General features: G+C 50.9%; 3 protein-coding genes across 3 annotated transcripts; all 3 read right to left on the bottom strand.

The window, feature by feature from the left end:
* Positions 1–5011: 5011 nt before the first annotated feature.
* On the bottom strand, positions 5012–6383 carry ABB37_03436 (hypothetical protein; the record flags this gene model as incomplete). Its single annotated transcript, XM_015800779.1, has 1 exon — positions 5012–6383. Exon 1 carries the CDS (start codon positions 5795–5797, stop codon positions 5012–5014), a length of 786 nt encoding a protein of 261 aa, XP_015660786.1. The 5' UTR covers positions 5798–6383.
* Positions 6384–7027: 644 nt separating this feature from the next.
* Positions 7028–9433, bottom strand: ABB37_03435 (putative mitochondrial gpi transamidase component, putative (GPI16); the record flags this gene model as incomplete). Its single annotated transcript, XM_015800778.1, has 1 exon — positions 7028–9433. The coding sequence occupies exon 1, from the start codon at positions 9260–9262 to the stop codon at positions 7028–7030; it is 2235 nt and encodes a 744-aa protein (XP_015660785.1). The 5' UTR covers positions 9263–9433.
* A 1140-nt stretch (positions 9434–10573) lies between these two features.
* Positions 10574–12559, bottom strand: ABB37_03434 (hypothetical protein; the record flags this gene model as incomplete). Its single annotated transcript, XM_015800777.1, has 1 exon — positions 10574–12559. One exon carries the CDS (start codon positions 12557–12559, stop codon positions 10574–10576), a length of 1986 nt encoding a protein of 661 aa, XP_015660784.1.
* Positions 12560–13452: the final 893 nt, after the last annotated feature.

Genomic DNA, 13452 nt, shown 5'->3' with positions numbered 1-13452 from the left:
AGAAAAAATCGCTGTTGATCCTCAGCTCAACTTCCCTTCCTCTTTTTTCCCTCGAAGACCCATAAAACAAACAAAACAAAAAAGAAGATCTACGAGAAGAAGAAAAAAAGAAAAAAGTTAAAAGCTGTTGGCAGTAACACTAGAATGAAAAAAAGAAAGCGTCAAAGAAATTAGAAAACGTTAAGGAACCGTATTCGGGTAACTGTGATTAACGGCGGCGTGCAATATGCCTCGAACACGAGAAGCATACGATGAAACAAGGAAACTCCGAAGAGCGCGTTAAGTTCGTCCTCTCACTCACACACACATATACGTGAGCACAAGAGAATACAAAACAATGCGCTACTCAATCTTTCTTTTTCAAGTGGTCACGTCGCACTTCACTTCTGCTTCTTTGAGTGTCAACAGCGAAATTGCACGTCACTGCCGAGTCATTTTTTTTTTGCCGTGAGTTTCCCTTCTCGAACAGCGTTCTCAGCGATGATAAAAACGGCGTTGCCTTTCTTTTTCTCTTCTCATCATTCATCGCAAAGTAACACAAAGTGTGTCCCAGTTCCGGTAACGCTCACTGCCGTTTAAGTATTCTTCTGATGCGTGTTTCCCGTGTCAGTTTTAGGCATTTTGTTTTGTCCGCCTGTCGCCATTGTCGACCCTTTTTCTTTCTCTCTTCTTGTAGGTCAGCTTGAGTGGCCTACCTGAGATCAGCAATCCAGAAAACGAAGAAAAAAAAGGCGACTTCTGTTATTGCTGAGTACTGCCTTACCTTTCACATAACCATTTCCGCGCTGCGACCCGCTTATTCTTTATATATTTATATGCAAGCGAATATTTGTGTGTATGGAAATAGTAGTGCAGGTGAGAACGGAGGAGCGGGCAAAGAGAGGCGTCAAAGACAGATATATAGAGATAAATGTGTTATTTTTTTTTTAGAAGTAAAAAGACAAAAGTAAAACAGGAATAGCAACTACAAGGTGGTTTTCTACTAGATAAACTTTTTTGACAGGAGTAGACTGCGTTTTGCGGTTGTTTGTTTGTTTTTCATGCTCAACTTGGTGCCGTTCTCGAGGATCGCATGAACATCATGCAACAGTTGCCCCAGGCAGGAAAAGAAAAAACAAACAAACAAAAACGAGTTGAATTACGCCCATCACTTTTCCCTCACTCTCTGCGCGCAAACCAGACGTCGCGAGTGCCACCCCGTCCTCCTAGGAAGTAAAATGAGAATAAAAGAAACTACAGCGAAAACGACAGGAAAAAAAAACGCAGCGAAGCCGCCAGTCTATATGGTTGTGCCGCAGCTCACGTTCTTCTTCGCCGTGCAGGCAGCAACGCGTCTGGTCACACAGACAAATACCAAACGTTGAAGCTGCCATCAAAAGGAAAGAAAAAAATGACTATCACGTGATAAAAGGAGCGATAAACAGCATCGAAGAAAGAGCCTGAAGAGGTTTTTGTCTTTTTTGTTTTTTTTTCTATTTGAGATTGAGCCCTATTGAAGGACTTTTTTTTGTTCCACACAGAGTTGTCTTTGATGGTGTCCTCCTTCGGAAGAGAAAAGGGAAATAAACAAAGACTTCGACCAGGTGGTGGATTTGAACAGAAGTGCAAAAGAAAGCGGATTTGGGGTTAAAAACAGTACCGCTACAATAACAGAAAGGAGGAAGAAAAAACAGGGGGGGATGAAAAGCCAAACAAACCAGAAAAAAAAACGCCTGGGCGGCACACAAGAATGATAAGTGGGAAAAGAGTTGTACGCGAACGTTATAACAGATGAACGGCCCACAACAATTTGCTCACTTCCATCTTGTGTGCGTTGAGGCAAACGTAAAAATAAAAGTAATATAAGTGGAGTAGAAGAAAAAGAAAAGGGACAGAAAAGACAAAACAAAAAAAAGAGAACCGAAAAAAAAGAGGTGAAAACAATATGCACGTCTTCTCTTTCTCCTTTCATTGATGCTTAGTTTCTTTTGGCTTATGTAACAGCGTAAACGATGCTTGCCGCACGTATGAAGATACGAACTTATTTGGGTCAAAATGAGTAGCTTGCCCTACGGTCAAGTCCTCTTTTCTCCTTCTCCTTCTTCTGCCCTTCCGTAAAACGGTTATGCTTGGCGTAGCTCTGCACCAACAGGGGTGACTGACAGCATTCATTCCTCTTCGAACTCTTCTGTGATGTAAAGTGCATAAACAATATAGACAACAAAATCACAAGTTGAACACGTCTGGTAGCCCACGGCAGCAGATGAAGCAATAAAACACATATAAATATGTATAGGGAGAGAGAGAAGGAAGAACCTCCAGAAAAGAGCAACTCGAACGCCTTGAAAACGGGGGTAATAGAAGACGGGCTCACCGTCTCAAAAAGGTCAAAAAAAAAGTGGGTACTTCTCCAATGCACACACTGGCACGCACACGAAGCACAAGCGCGCATGTTGCACACCCGTCACATCAAGTGTTTTTTTTAATTCTTTTTTCTTTGCCAGCTGTACCACAACATCGCATTTTATTTTCCTATCGCGCAACGCGACCGCAGTTCGCTGGCTACGTCAAGACACACGCACACGCATTCACACAAGAGAAGCGAAAAGACAAGAACGTACACCAATAATATTAAAAAGAATATAAGAAAAGAAGAAGAAAAATACGAGAGCACAACGACGTTTGGAAAAACGACAGCAACCACAACAAAGACAAAAACAACACGCGTGCAAGAGAGCGAAGTGGAGAAGGTCCATCCAGCATCCAACGCAGCTGACTGATCAAAGGAGAAAGAGGAATTGTATCATTATCATTTACTAGAGCTCAGCTTGCAAAAAAAAAAAGGAGAAGCAAAGACAGTCTATAGAGAAAGACAAGGAGGAACAAAACACATCCCACGTGAAGAGAACACGTCCGATCGCCGGGAAAAGACGAGAGCAAGAGACGGTTGCGGCTCTTTACATCACCTGCGCATGGGTAAGTGTCTTATATATATTCCTTTCCACCCTTTTTGGGTCCGAGATAGCCCATATATAAACGGCCCTCTTCCTTTATTCTTCAGTGAACAAACGATTTGTTGAGTTGCTTGCGTGTGGAATTGAAAGGAAAAGAGTTTCTTTTACCCCTGTGATCGGTCTCTTCTTACAGAAGCACACCGTGACGTCAGTCCAAACACCACACGCAGGAAAGCACCCACACGCGCGTGCGGTTGCACGATGACTCAATTCGCAAACACAGTCACCTCCAACACCACAAATCAACTTGTAGACTTTACCTTGAGAACTTGAGTTTCGATTTCACATACGTTCCTTTATTATTATTATTATTATTATTTCCTTTCCGAGCGATGTTGGGGCATAAGTTAGATTTTATAAGCCTCGCATCGTCGCCGTCTCCTTCGCGCATGACTCTTTTCGTCCGCTACCCGTTTCTTCTTCTCTTTGAACAGGGACTGTGAAACAGTAGAATATATACGTGTCCAGCACGCTGCTCTCTATCACCGTTGCTCAGCACCTTTCGCGGGAAGCCTTCCGTGGCTGGGGGGGTTCTGGAAAGAAAGAAAAACCCGACAAAAAAAGGGGCGGCGAAAGCGTGCGGAATTCAAGAAGAGGCGCGCACAGAGAAGGAAAAGAAAAAAGAAGGTGAACGGCGAAAAGCACGAAAACAAAACACACACACGCGCGAACGCTAAAAGAGAAGGGGGGAGAAAAAAGCAGTCGGTGCATCACGCTGTGCGTTGCTGCGCTTCACTTCCTGATGCGGAGCGTGCGTAGGCGGTTATGCCACTTACGGAGGCTCCAAAAATGCTCGTTTGTGAAAAGACGAAAACTGGCTAATGCAGCCATACTTCAACGTTTCGTGCTTAAAAGGTTTTATTATTCTTCTGCTTTCTGCTATAATTCAGAGAAGCTCTTTTGCCGAGAACATCATCGGATGGCGCACTCCACACGATGCTCCTAAGCATCTAGCAAGTGTGAAACAATGCGAGCTCTCACGTACGAAGGTCTAGAAGAGGGCTTCACTACCGAGGCTTTTACGACCAGGATATGAACGGTCGGCTGGGGAGGAAAGAGAACAAAAAAGAAAAACGCGAATGCTGGCCGCTCGCGGCACCTGTGAAACACACTGAGAACAAAAAACAACAACGAAGAGAAACGGAAACAAAAATCGGGCATGAATATAAATAGGAAATATTGGGGCGCCAAACGTACTCATGAATATTGGAGCTACACAAGTATAGAAGAGGTCGGTTTTTCGTTTTCCTTTCCCTCATTTTTTTCCCCCCACTGCTCGCCGTACCGAAGAAAGAAAGAACGAAGAGTTTGGTGTTTCATCGATGTCGCATAACACGGAATGAAATCGTTACTTAGGTGCGCCTACGAACACTCCTTCAAAAACAAAAAAAAAACAGCGGGGAAATGAAAACCGTATTTAGGAGTGAATGAGGAGAAAACCTCTCGCATCTGAGTTGCGAGAACGGAAGACGGGATGGAAGACGTTGCAACAAGACACTCCAGAAGAAGTACTTGCCAGAAAACAACAGGTAAAAACGAAAAGCAAGAGAAAAAACGTTAAAGCTGGAGACGATAAATCAGCGGAGAAGTCGAAGAAGAAAGGAAGACAGAGCCACAATTTACACTTTCGTTTCTTCCATTTGAGGAGTGATTCTTTTTTTTTTTTGATGATGATACTCCAGCCAACATTTACTGTCTCAAATCTATACATATATGTGTGTGTTTGTAAAGATAAAAGAAAATGTGTAAATATATACACACAAGAAAACATGAAGGAGGAGATTAAAAGAAAGAAGGAAAAAGTGCTTGCCCATTGCAGCCTACAAATGATTCTCGATCGCTTGAGTGCTGAAAAAACGCGGCTTCCGCTTCTCGGCCCGTTTTATTTTATTCCTTTAGAAAAGACCATCGAAAAGAGAAAAAAAAGCTTAACATATCAGCAGGAACAAATACTGGCAAGCCTAAAAAAAAAAAAAGATAGTAAAACGAATGATAATGCAAAAGAAAAGGGAAAAAGTCTACGCCGCCTTCGGCTTCGGCACGGGGCGACCCGAGGTGCGGTCCACGTTGCAACACACCACCTTGCGTACGACACGGGTCGAGGAAGACGGCACTGGCTGCTGCTGCGACGGCGACGCGGCGCGCTCCGGCGACGACGGCCGCGGCGACTGCGACTCCGTCGGTCGCACCGGTTTGGCACCGCAGGGCGACTTGTTCGGTGTCGAGATGAGACTGAGCATTTCGAGGAGGTTGCGCGTGGTCTCACCGAGGGTGGAGGGCTTCTGGCCAGCGGTGCGTGTGCAAACCGGCGTGTTCATCAGGCTTGCCGTTGGCGTTGCCTCCGTCGCCACGGCCTCCGCGTCGCCGTAGCACGCGTAGAAGGTGTCCTCCGGGGTGCAGGGGCTGTTCAGTAGGCACGGGGAGTAGGGGTCGTTGCGGCGCGGCGTCGCCGGCGTGAAGGGCTTTGCAAAGACATGCACGTCGAGGGCAGAGGGGCGGTGCTCCTCCAGCGACACGGACGCCAGCGTTGTCGCGACGGTACGAGCGTTCACCTTTCGGGTGCCGCCGACCACGCGCTCACGCCGCGCAGACGGCGTCTTCTCCGTTGCGTCGACAGAAGCAACGACATGGCTGACCTGCGTGGGGCTGCTGCGCGCGTTCCTCCGTTGGCTGGGCGCGATGGCGCTGACGCTGACCTTGTGGAGCAGGAGGGCCTTGTCGTTGCTGTTGCGGATGTTTTCCGCGTTGTCGACGGCGAGCGTGCAGTCCGACAGCGGACACGTAACAGGGGCGATGCGACTCATTTTCACTGCGTTGCTTCGTTTTGTCGCTCAGTCAAACAGCAGGAAACACACGCACACACACGCACGACGCAAAGACGGACGGAGAGTGCTGAGATAGAAAGGCGGAAGTGCGACGAGCAAAGCAGGCGCAACGTGGAGGCTCGCAAAACAAACCGTATTGTACCGAGGGGGGGGGGGAAGAAACCAAAAAAGAGACGAAAAAAAATTAAATCGGCTAGTTCGCTCGTAATGAGAAAGTTGATAAAAGGATAGATTAGCGAGCAAATGAAAAATATAGATGTCTCAAAAGGAGAAAACGATAAATCGTATGTTTTGAAGAAAACTTCTACGTCTTTATCTGTTAGGTAAAGTCTCGCTTTCCCTTTTCTCTTCTCTTCTGATAAAGCGCGTGGGAGGATGCAGTTTCTGCAGTTTTTCCTCTTTATGTAGAGATGGAGATTCTTTGAAAGAAGAAAAAGAAGTTGCCTTTCTCTGTCAAGAAGAAAACTATGTCTGCTTTGTGTGGCTGTAATTGCAGGAGAAGAGACTAGAAGTTGTGCACTCGACGCGTGTGAAGGAAAATGGGAAAAAAGAAACGTTAAAATCTGTTTCGTGTGCATGTAATTGTTTGTGTGTGTGTGTGTGTATATGGATGTGTAACGGTGAAGACGTGTGTGAGTGCGTGGGTGCGAGTGTGACAAACGAAGCGCCGTCGAAGACACAAAGAGAAGAGCGAGTTCGAAACAAAGAAAGTGAAAAAAAAAAGAAATCATCTACACCAAAAAAAAATGGGGAGAAAAAGAAAATTCATGCAGCGTACGTGTGCTCCAGAGCGAAAGCGCTATTCGCAATTGTCTTGTAAAGTATGCCTCCACACACACCAGGAAACAAAGAACCAAAAAAAAGAGGCCTTGAACACTCGCGTTTCAGCCAGCTGGTTAGCCATGTGGCTCTGCGGTGCAGCTTCTTCAGCCTTCTGCAGCCAATTGGCAAGAGATCAGTCCAGGTGAGTCACCACTCGCGTCTGCCCACGCATACATAACAACTCAAATACGTCGGCTTACAAGCAAATCTGCCGTTGAAGCGCAAAATGCGGGAAGCCACAAAAAAAAGTGGAATTCGAATGTGATGCCGAATGGTATTTCATGACACCGCGCCGTCAACAATAGCACGAGGAAAGGAAAGGTGGAGAGAGACATACAACGCAAAAAGGAAAAAAGAATGCACACAGGAAACCGTGCCAGCAGGCACCTAATCCGCCTCTGCCTTCATAAAGGTGTCCAAGTCTTCGGGCTGAAGAGTCAGACGCCGCGTAACACGCGTGAAGATGCCAGCGCCGACGGCAGAAAACACCAATCCCAGCGAGAGAACGTTGAACACCATTGCGCCGTCCGGCCCAGGAATCGTCGTCCCGCTCGCCACCGTCGACCGCACCCAGTACACACACGTGCTTGCCGCTCCACCGTCCAGGTTGGAGGGCACGAGAGAGTTGCGCCCCGCGGAGGACGCCGCCGCCGGCGCCTTCCCGTCCCTCCACACGAATGTGTGGTTGAGCATCTGAAACATCGCGGCAAGCGAGCTGACGTGGTCGAGCGGGGGGACGCCCTGTGCCGGCCCAGCGTCGCGCTGCGCGGCGCAGAAGTCCTTTTCGCCCTCCTCCTCTGCCGCGCTCTCCGATGTGTTGAAGGGACGGGTGATGACCACCACCGGCTGCGGGACGATGCGATTGCCGTTATCGTCAGGCGGCATCGAGTGGAGGGCCGTCCAACCAAAGGAAAGCGGAAAGCGACCGAGCATGACGCCCTCCGGTCGGCCGCGCTTGCGGTCGGTGTGCCCCGCTGAACTGCCGTGGTGGTGCCGCAACAGCGCCTGCGCGTACGCCGCCTCGTAGGCCGCGACGTGCACCGCCGTAACGGGTGTCTCGAGCAGCGCGGCCAGCGTGTTGGAGCTGACGTCGGTGTGGGCGTGCACGAGCCGTGTCGATCCGACGAGGGACTCCATGTTGTACAGAGAGGGTCGGATAAGGTGCAGCGGAAAGAGCAGCAGCGTGCGCACCACGTCGCCCTCACGCAGGCGGTACTGGTGGAAGCGTGATGCCGCGTCGCCGGCGTTTGCGTTGTCGCCAACGTGCACGCCGACCTGCGCGTCGAGAGTGGCGAGGGCGGGCTGCAGCTCCACCGTTAAGTAGCCGTGGTCCTTGCCGCGACTGTGCACCTCGTAGCGCACCTCGGGGGACCAACCTACGGCGACGCCGCCGTCGCCGCTGTCCTCCGTAGACGCGGCCACGTCATCGCTCGCCCTCTTCGTCGGAGCGGCGGCCTCGTTGTCTTTTTCGGACACGATGGCGGACTCGGGAAGCGCCGCGCGCAGACTCGCCGAGAGACCGCCAGGTCCGACATAAATTGCTAAGCGGCCGCCGTCGGCGTATGCGGGCAACTCGCGTGCCCAGACGCTCGCCAGCGCCTCCAGATCCGCCTGCTCCCGCGCCACCATGCTCATACGAAGCTGCACCTTCAGCTCGACGACGGCGGGCGTGCCGAGAGAGACGTTGGCGGGTCTACGCTCTTGCGTCGCCTTGACCGTGAAGTGGTGAAAGGGGCTGCCAAAGAAGTGGACAAAGGATGGAAACACCGCCTTGAAGATGCCCTGCGGGAGTCCTTCCTGCACCCCGCGGCCCGACCGCCCCCCATTCAGCAGCGGGCTGACGTGCTGCGTGCACAAGGTGTCATGGTACACTAAGTGGTACGAGCACCAGTACGCAGCGGCCCCTCCGTTTACGTCCTCTGTGCCGCGGTGCACGTTGTCGCAGTGACTTTCCAAGAGGATGCCGTTGGGCTGTGTGTGCCGCGGCGTGGCCGACGTCCAACTCAGCGGTGACGACGTCAAGGTCGAGATGAACTGCGCGGCCCACTGGAACTGACTCGCAGCGTCCCGCTCGTGGCTTGCCCCGCAGAAGGACACGGAGGAGTACGTGCAGACGGCGTGGTGGGCGAGGTAGTGATGCAGCTGGTCGAAAAGTAGCTCAGAGGCTTCGTTGCCGGGCGGGGCGGTGCCGCTGCGCTTCGGAATGGACCACTCGGGACGCCACTTGCCGCCGCAACCGGACCAGTCAAGGTGCTCGAAGCCACGGCGACGTAGCACGTAGTACCAGATGGGGTCGAAGTCTTCGTCGAACGTCAGCGTTGCTGCGGCCTCGGTGTCGATCTCGCTGGCCTCTGCGTCGCCCTCCCAGGCAGCCGCGGCGGCTGACTTCGCGGGCAGCGTCAGCATTTTTTCCTCCGTGACGGACACGAGCGTGGGACGGGTGCCCTTCTCATCTAAGCCGCCCGTCAGCTCTTCGATCAGCATCGTGTACCGGCGCCTCGTCAGCGGCACATAGGCACCCTTCCGTGCTGCCTCGGTTGCCACTGCATCTGTGAGGGAAAGGCTTAGAAGACCCACGAAAAGACCCAACAGCACTATCAACTGAGAGAACCGAAACGCCATGGTTGGTGGGCCAATGCTTCTCGCTGCAGCGTGTGTGTGTGTGTGTGTGTGTAGTTAGGCAAGTTCAAATTTAGGCATCGATAAGGCCTTCCTGCTGATGTTGTTTGCAATAAGGTTCGCTACGTTGCTCTGCTTTTACCACACTATCAAAGGTGTAAGGTGCGTGTTGCTTTCAATTTGAGCACGCAAGTAATGGGAAGTTGGAGGCGAGAGGCGCCGATTTGACATTTGTATTCACAAAAGAAAGAAGAAGAGAATGGCAGCGAGAAAAGAAACACTGAACAACGAGCGCGTTACAATTGCAAGCAACTTGTCGTTTTTTCGCTTTATTTTTTCTTTCTTTTAGTAACAACAGGTAATGCTTCGCTTTTCGCTTCACTTCCTTTTCTTGACGTCACTTGAAAAGTGATGCAGCACTTGGAGTCTGAAGAGGAGAGCTCAATACGACTCCGTATGTTGTGGCGTTTCCTTTACCAAGTCCATTTTTGGGGGAGAGGGGGTGTAATTCCAACGCAGACCGAAGAACAAACGAACAACTTAAAAACGCTCACATTATACAGTAACGGTGACGCAACTCAGAGCGGTAGGTGCGGAAGAGGGAAGAAGAAAAACAAGCTGTCTTTGTTGTTGATGTTGATGTTGTTGTTTCGGGTGTGATGAAGTCAACGCGCGTGATCCGATGCCAAAGGGCCGCGGAACTGACTTTCCACACCTGCGCCTCTCGCAACACAGTGAGCACGGCAGCATTTGCTTCTTTATATGACGGCTTTTTGATCATAACTGGCACGATGCTGGAGAAGGGACGGTCAATATAGGAAATTATAAAAGATATGCAGTCGTTCATTTTTTTAAAAGCACACTTATAAGTGTTTGAAACGAAGCTCTGCCGTGTCTACGTCTCTGTTGTGCGCTCACGGTATACGGAGAAGACGTGGGTGCCACACGCGAGAGTAAAAAAAACAAAAAAGGGTTGTCTGCATCATAATACTCGCAAAACCACAACGAGCACCTCGAAATTTCCCGTGAAAGAGACTCACGTAAGCGAACAAACGCAAGGGTAAATAATAATATAAAGCACCCTTTACGTTGTCATCACACTTGTCGAAGACAGCGGGGGGAAAAAAGGACGAGCAAAAGTAACCGCAGCTGAACCAACAGCACAACACTTTGTATCTACAGGAACCGCAAAAAGCAGGAAAAAAAGGCTTCACTCAATACGGCTGTGCACCGTCCCCCTTCTGTTTTTTTAAAACTCGACTCAAACGCGCGCGTCTCGTCTGCGTGTGTGTGTGTGTGTGTGTGTGTGCCGGACTATGCGTCACCTTCTCGATTAAGAGAGACGCAGGAGGCAATCTTGCGCACGTTTTCAGCCGTCAATTCGGCCACTATCACCTGCTGCTGTACCGCCTCCCCTTGGCCCTTTGCACTCGATGCCAACGTGCTAGAGGAGTCACGTTTGCCGGTGGCATTCGGCGCGCACGACGGTGAGGAAGCGCACACAGTGTCGTATACCAAAACTGGCTGCGGCAGACGGGAGTCGTTGCGCACCGCAAACGGCAGCAGCGCAGACGTCGAGACGAAGTGGAAAAAGAAGGTGAAGATAAAGGCCGCGCCGTAGCCAAGGTGATCGGCCATGACGCCGCCGAGGATGGCGGTGCCAGACCAGCCAGCCGACTGCACCGACTCTAGCGCATTCCAGCGGCTGTGACGCTCCTTCGGCACGAGGTCCATCAAGAGCGCACGCGACAGGCCGGCCGAGCAGTTCATGAACGCGTTACGGAAGACGTACGCGACGCACATCCACGAGCGCGGGCCGTACTTGGTGCGTTGGCAGAGTGCCATGTACAGGAGCAGCAGGGCACCCATCATCTTGGGCGGGATCAGCGCCCGCACGCGACCGTAGCGCCTCCCCATCATGCCGCTCGCAATGGCCATAAAGGCAATCACAAAGGAGTTGCACAGATTCAGCGCGGCGATGGCGGCAGGCGAGATGTTATAGACCTTCATCATAAAGAGCGAAAAGTACTGCGTCGTCATGCCACTGCCAATGATGAGCACCATGTCGCACACCACCACCGCCACCGGGTAGATGCGAAGCGGCAGCAGCTTCATAATACAGCGGCGCACACCGGTCGCCTCCTCCAGTTCGTGGTCGACGTACTCGACGTGAGCCCCGGGTGGGATGTTGTTCAGATCCACCGTGCCGTGGCTCTGTTTGGTGCCGCCCTGCGTCGCACTCCACGTCGTGCTGGCCTCGTTGTCCACCTCGTACGCCGCCGTGCTGCCACGCTCGATCGCCTCGCCTGCAGCGTTGCCGTCGTCGTTGTGTCCCGTGCACACCGACGGCTCGTACGCATTGAACATCGGCGGCGGGGCCATATGAATCGTGCTCTGGATAATCGAGGTGCGGGCACAGTTCATCAGCTTCGTGTTCGCGTTGTGCAACAGCGCGTTGGGAGACAGCTCCACCTCCCGCTCGCTCAGCGTGTCCGTCACCCGCTTCTCCTCCACGTCGTAGGACGGCGAGGGGGTGCTCTCGTCGCTCTTGCCCGCCGCGCCGTCACCGCCGGCCGACGCCGTGATGGCGACATCGGTGGCAGCCGCCTCCCGTTGCTCGTCCAGGTGCGACGGGAGGGGTCTGAAGAGATGCCAGAAGATCAACATCGAAGCCAGGTGGAGCAGCAGTCCGCAGGTCATGACAATCTGCAGTACCTGAGTGGTCCACTGGTCACCCACCACGAGGTAGAGAAGAATTGACGAAATGAGGCCCACAATCGGACCCGCTGACTCCATGCTGAACTTCAGGCTGTACAGCCGGTCCCGCTCGCCGGTGCGCAGGCATTGGGCAAAGACGGACTCCACGCACGTGAAGCTCAAACCCATGTAACAGCCCTCAAACATCTGCGCTACGATCAGCAGCCACTGCTTGCGGGCCCAGACCGCCACCATCACAACGCACAAATTGACCACGCCGAGGCGCACCGCGAAGACGAGGGTGCGGGACGGGCCCCACATCTTGTCGGCCACGTGGCCGCTGATCAAGGCAAAGACGAGCTCCGACAGCCCGTTCACGCCAGAGACGATGCCCACGGCGACGTTGCTGCCGTTAAAGAGCAGAAACACAAACGGAGTCCACGCATTGAACATCCAAATGGAGGTGGCCATACTGTTTAAGAAGGTGAAGAGAATAATAACGCCGGCCATGGATTCGGAGAAAGGGGGGATGGTGAAGAGCGCTTTGAGGTTGGCCGCGTACTGCCACGCCATCTCCACTAGTTTCGACGTTAACGCTGACATCTTTCAATGCCTTCGAAATACGGAAGTAAGTAATGATTGAAAAAGAAGATAAATTATTTCCTCTCAGACAAAAAAGTGACTGCGGAAGAGTCAGAATTTCAATAGGTCGAGATGTTTCAGTTAGAAAAACAAAAGTGATAATAATAATAAACAGAATATATATAAGAGCGAGGACTTCAAATGGTTCAACAACGCTGATGTTGGTGACCTGCGAAAGGAAGGAGCAACAATCGATGCCGTTCGTTACGACAGTTCTGATAAGACCTGAAGAAAACAAATGGAGGAAAGAAAAATGAAAAAGGAGTGTATTCTCTTTTTCGAATAATAATAAGCTAGGGAAAAAAAGAAAAGAAACATACAAAAAATCAGTAGCAAGAGTGGCTGAATGTGATGTACCCCCTCTTGCTACTGATTGTGCCACCACATAACGCAGAGGATTCCTTTTCAGACAGACCCAAACACGCACACGCACACACGAGAACAACGCCACAACGTTAAGATCGCTAAAAGAGAGGCGAGAAAACAGCAAGACACACAGAAGCACCACCGCAGAAGACAAGTGATCACCTCTATCGGTCGTCCTCTCTACCAAAAATATATATCGAGCCTCGCTAAAGCGCTTGTACGTTACAACAGTGCACCAAGTCGAGGTAGCGACCATGCGAGTCAAAAAAAAAAAAACAGGAGAGTTTTAGAATAGAAACGTACGACAGTAAAAGCAGCCGATAAAAGAAAAACAAAAAAATAATTTACGCGTGAATAGCTTGGAAACAATAACAATACACCGCTGCTTGAATGAATGCTACAGAAGGCCGAATAATCAAAAAAATATAAATATGTAAAGAAGCGAAAACCCTCCGCGAAGAGAAGGGTAGGTGAACTCTTTCGATGGT

Source organism: Leptomonas pyrrhocoris (genome assembly GCF_001293395.1).
Source record: "Leptomonas pyrrhocoris isolate H10 chromosome Unknown, whole genome shotgun sequence".
Taxonomy (NCBI): domain Eukaryota; phylum Euglenozoa; class Kinetoplastea; order Trypanosomatida; family Trypanosomatidae; genus Leptomonas; species Leptomonas pyrrhocoris.
This window is presented reverse-complemented; position numbering and strand designations above follow the sequence as displayed.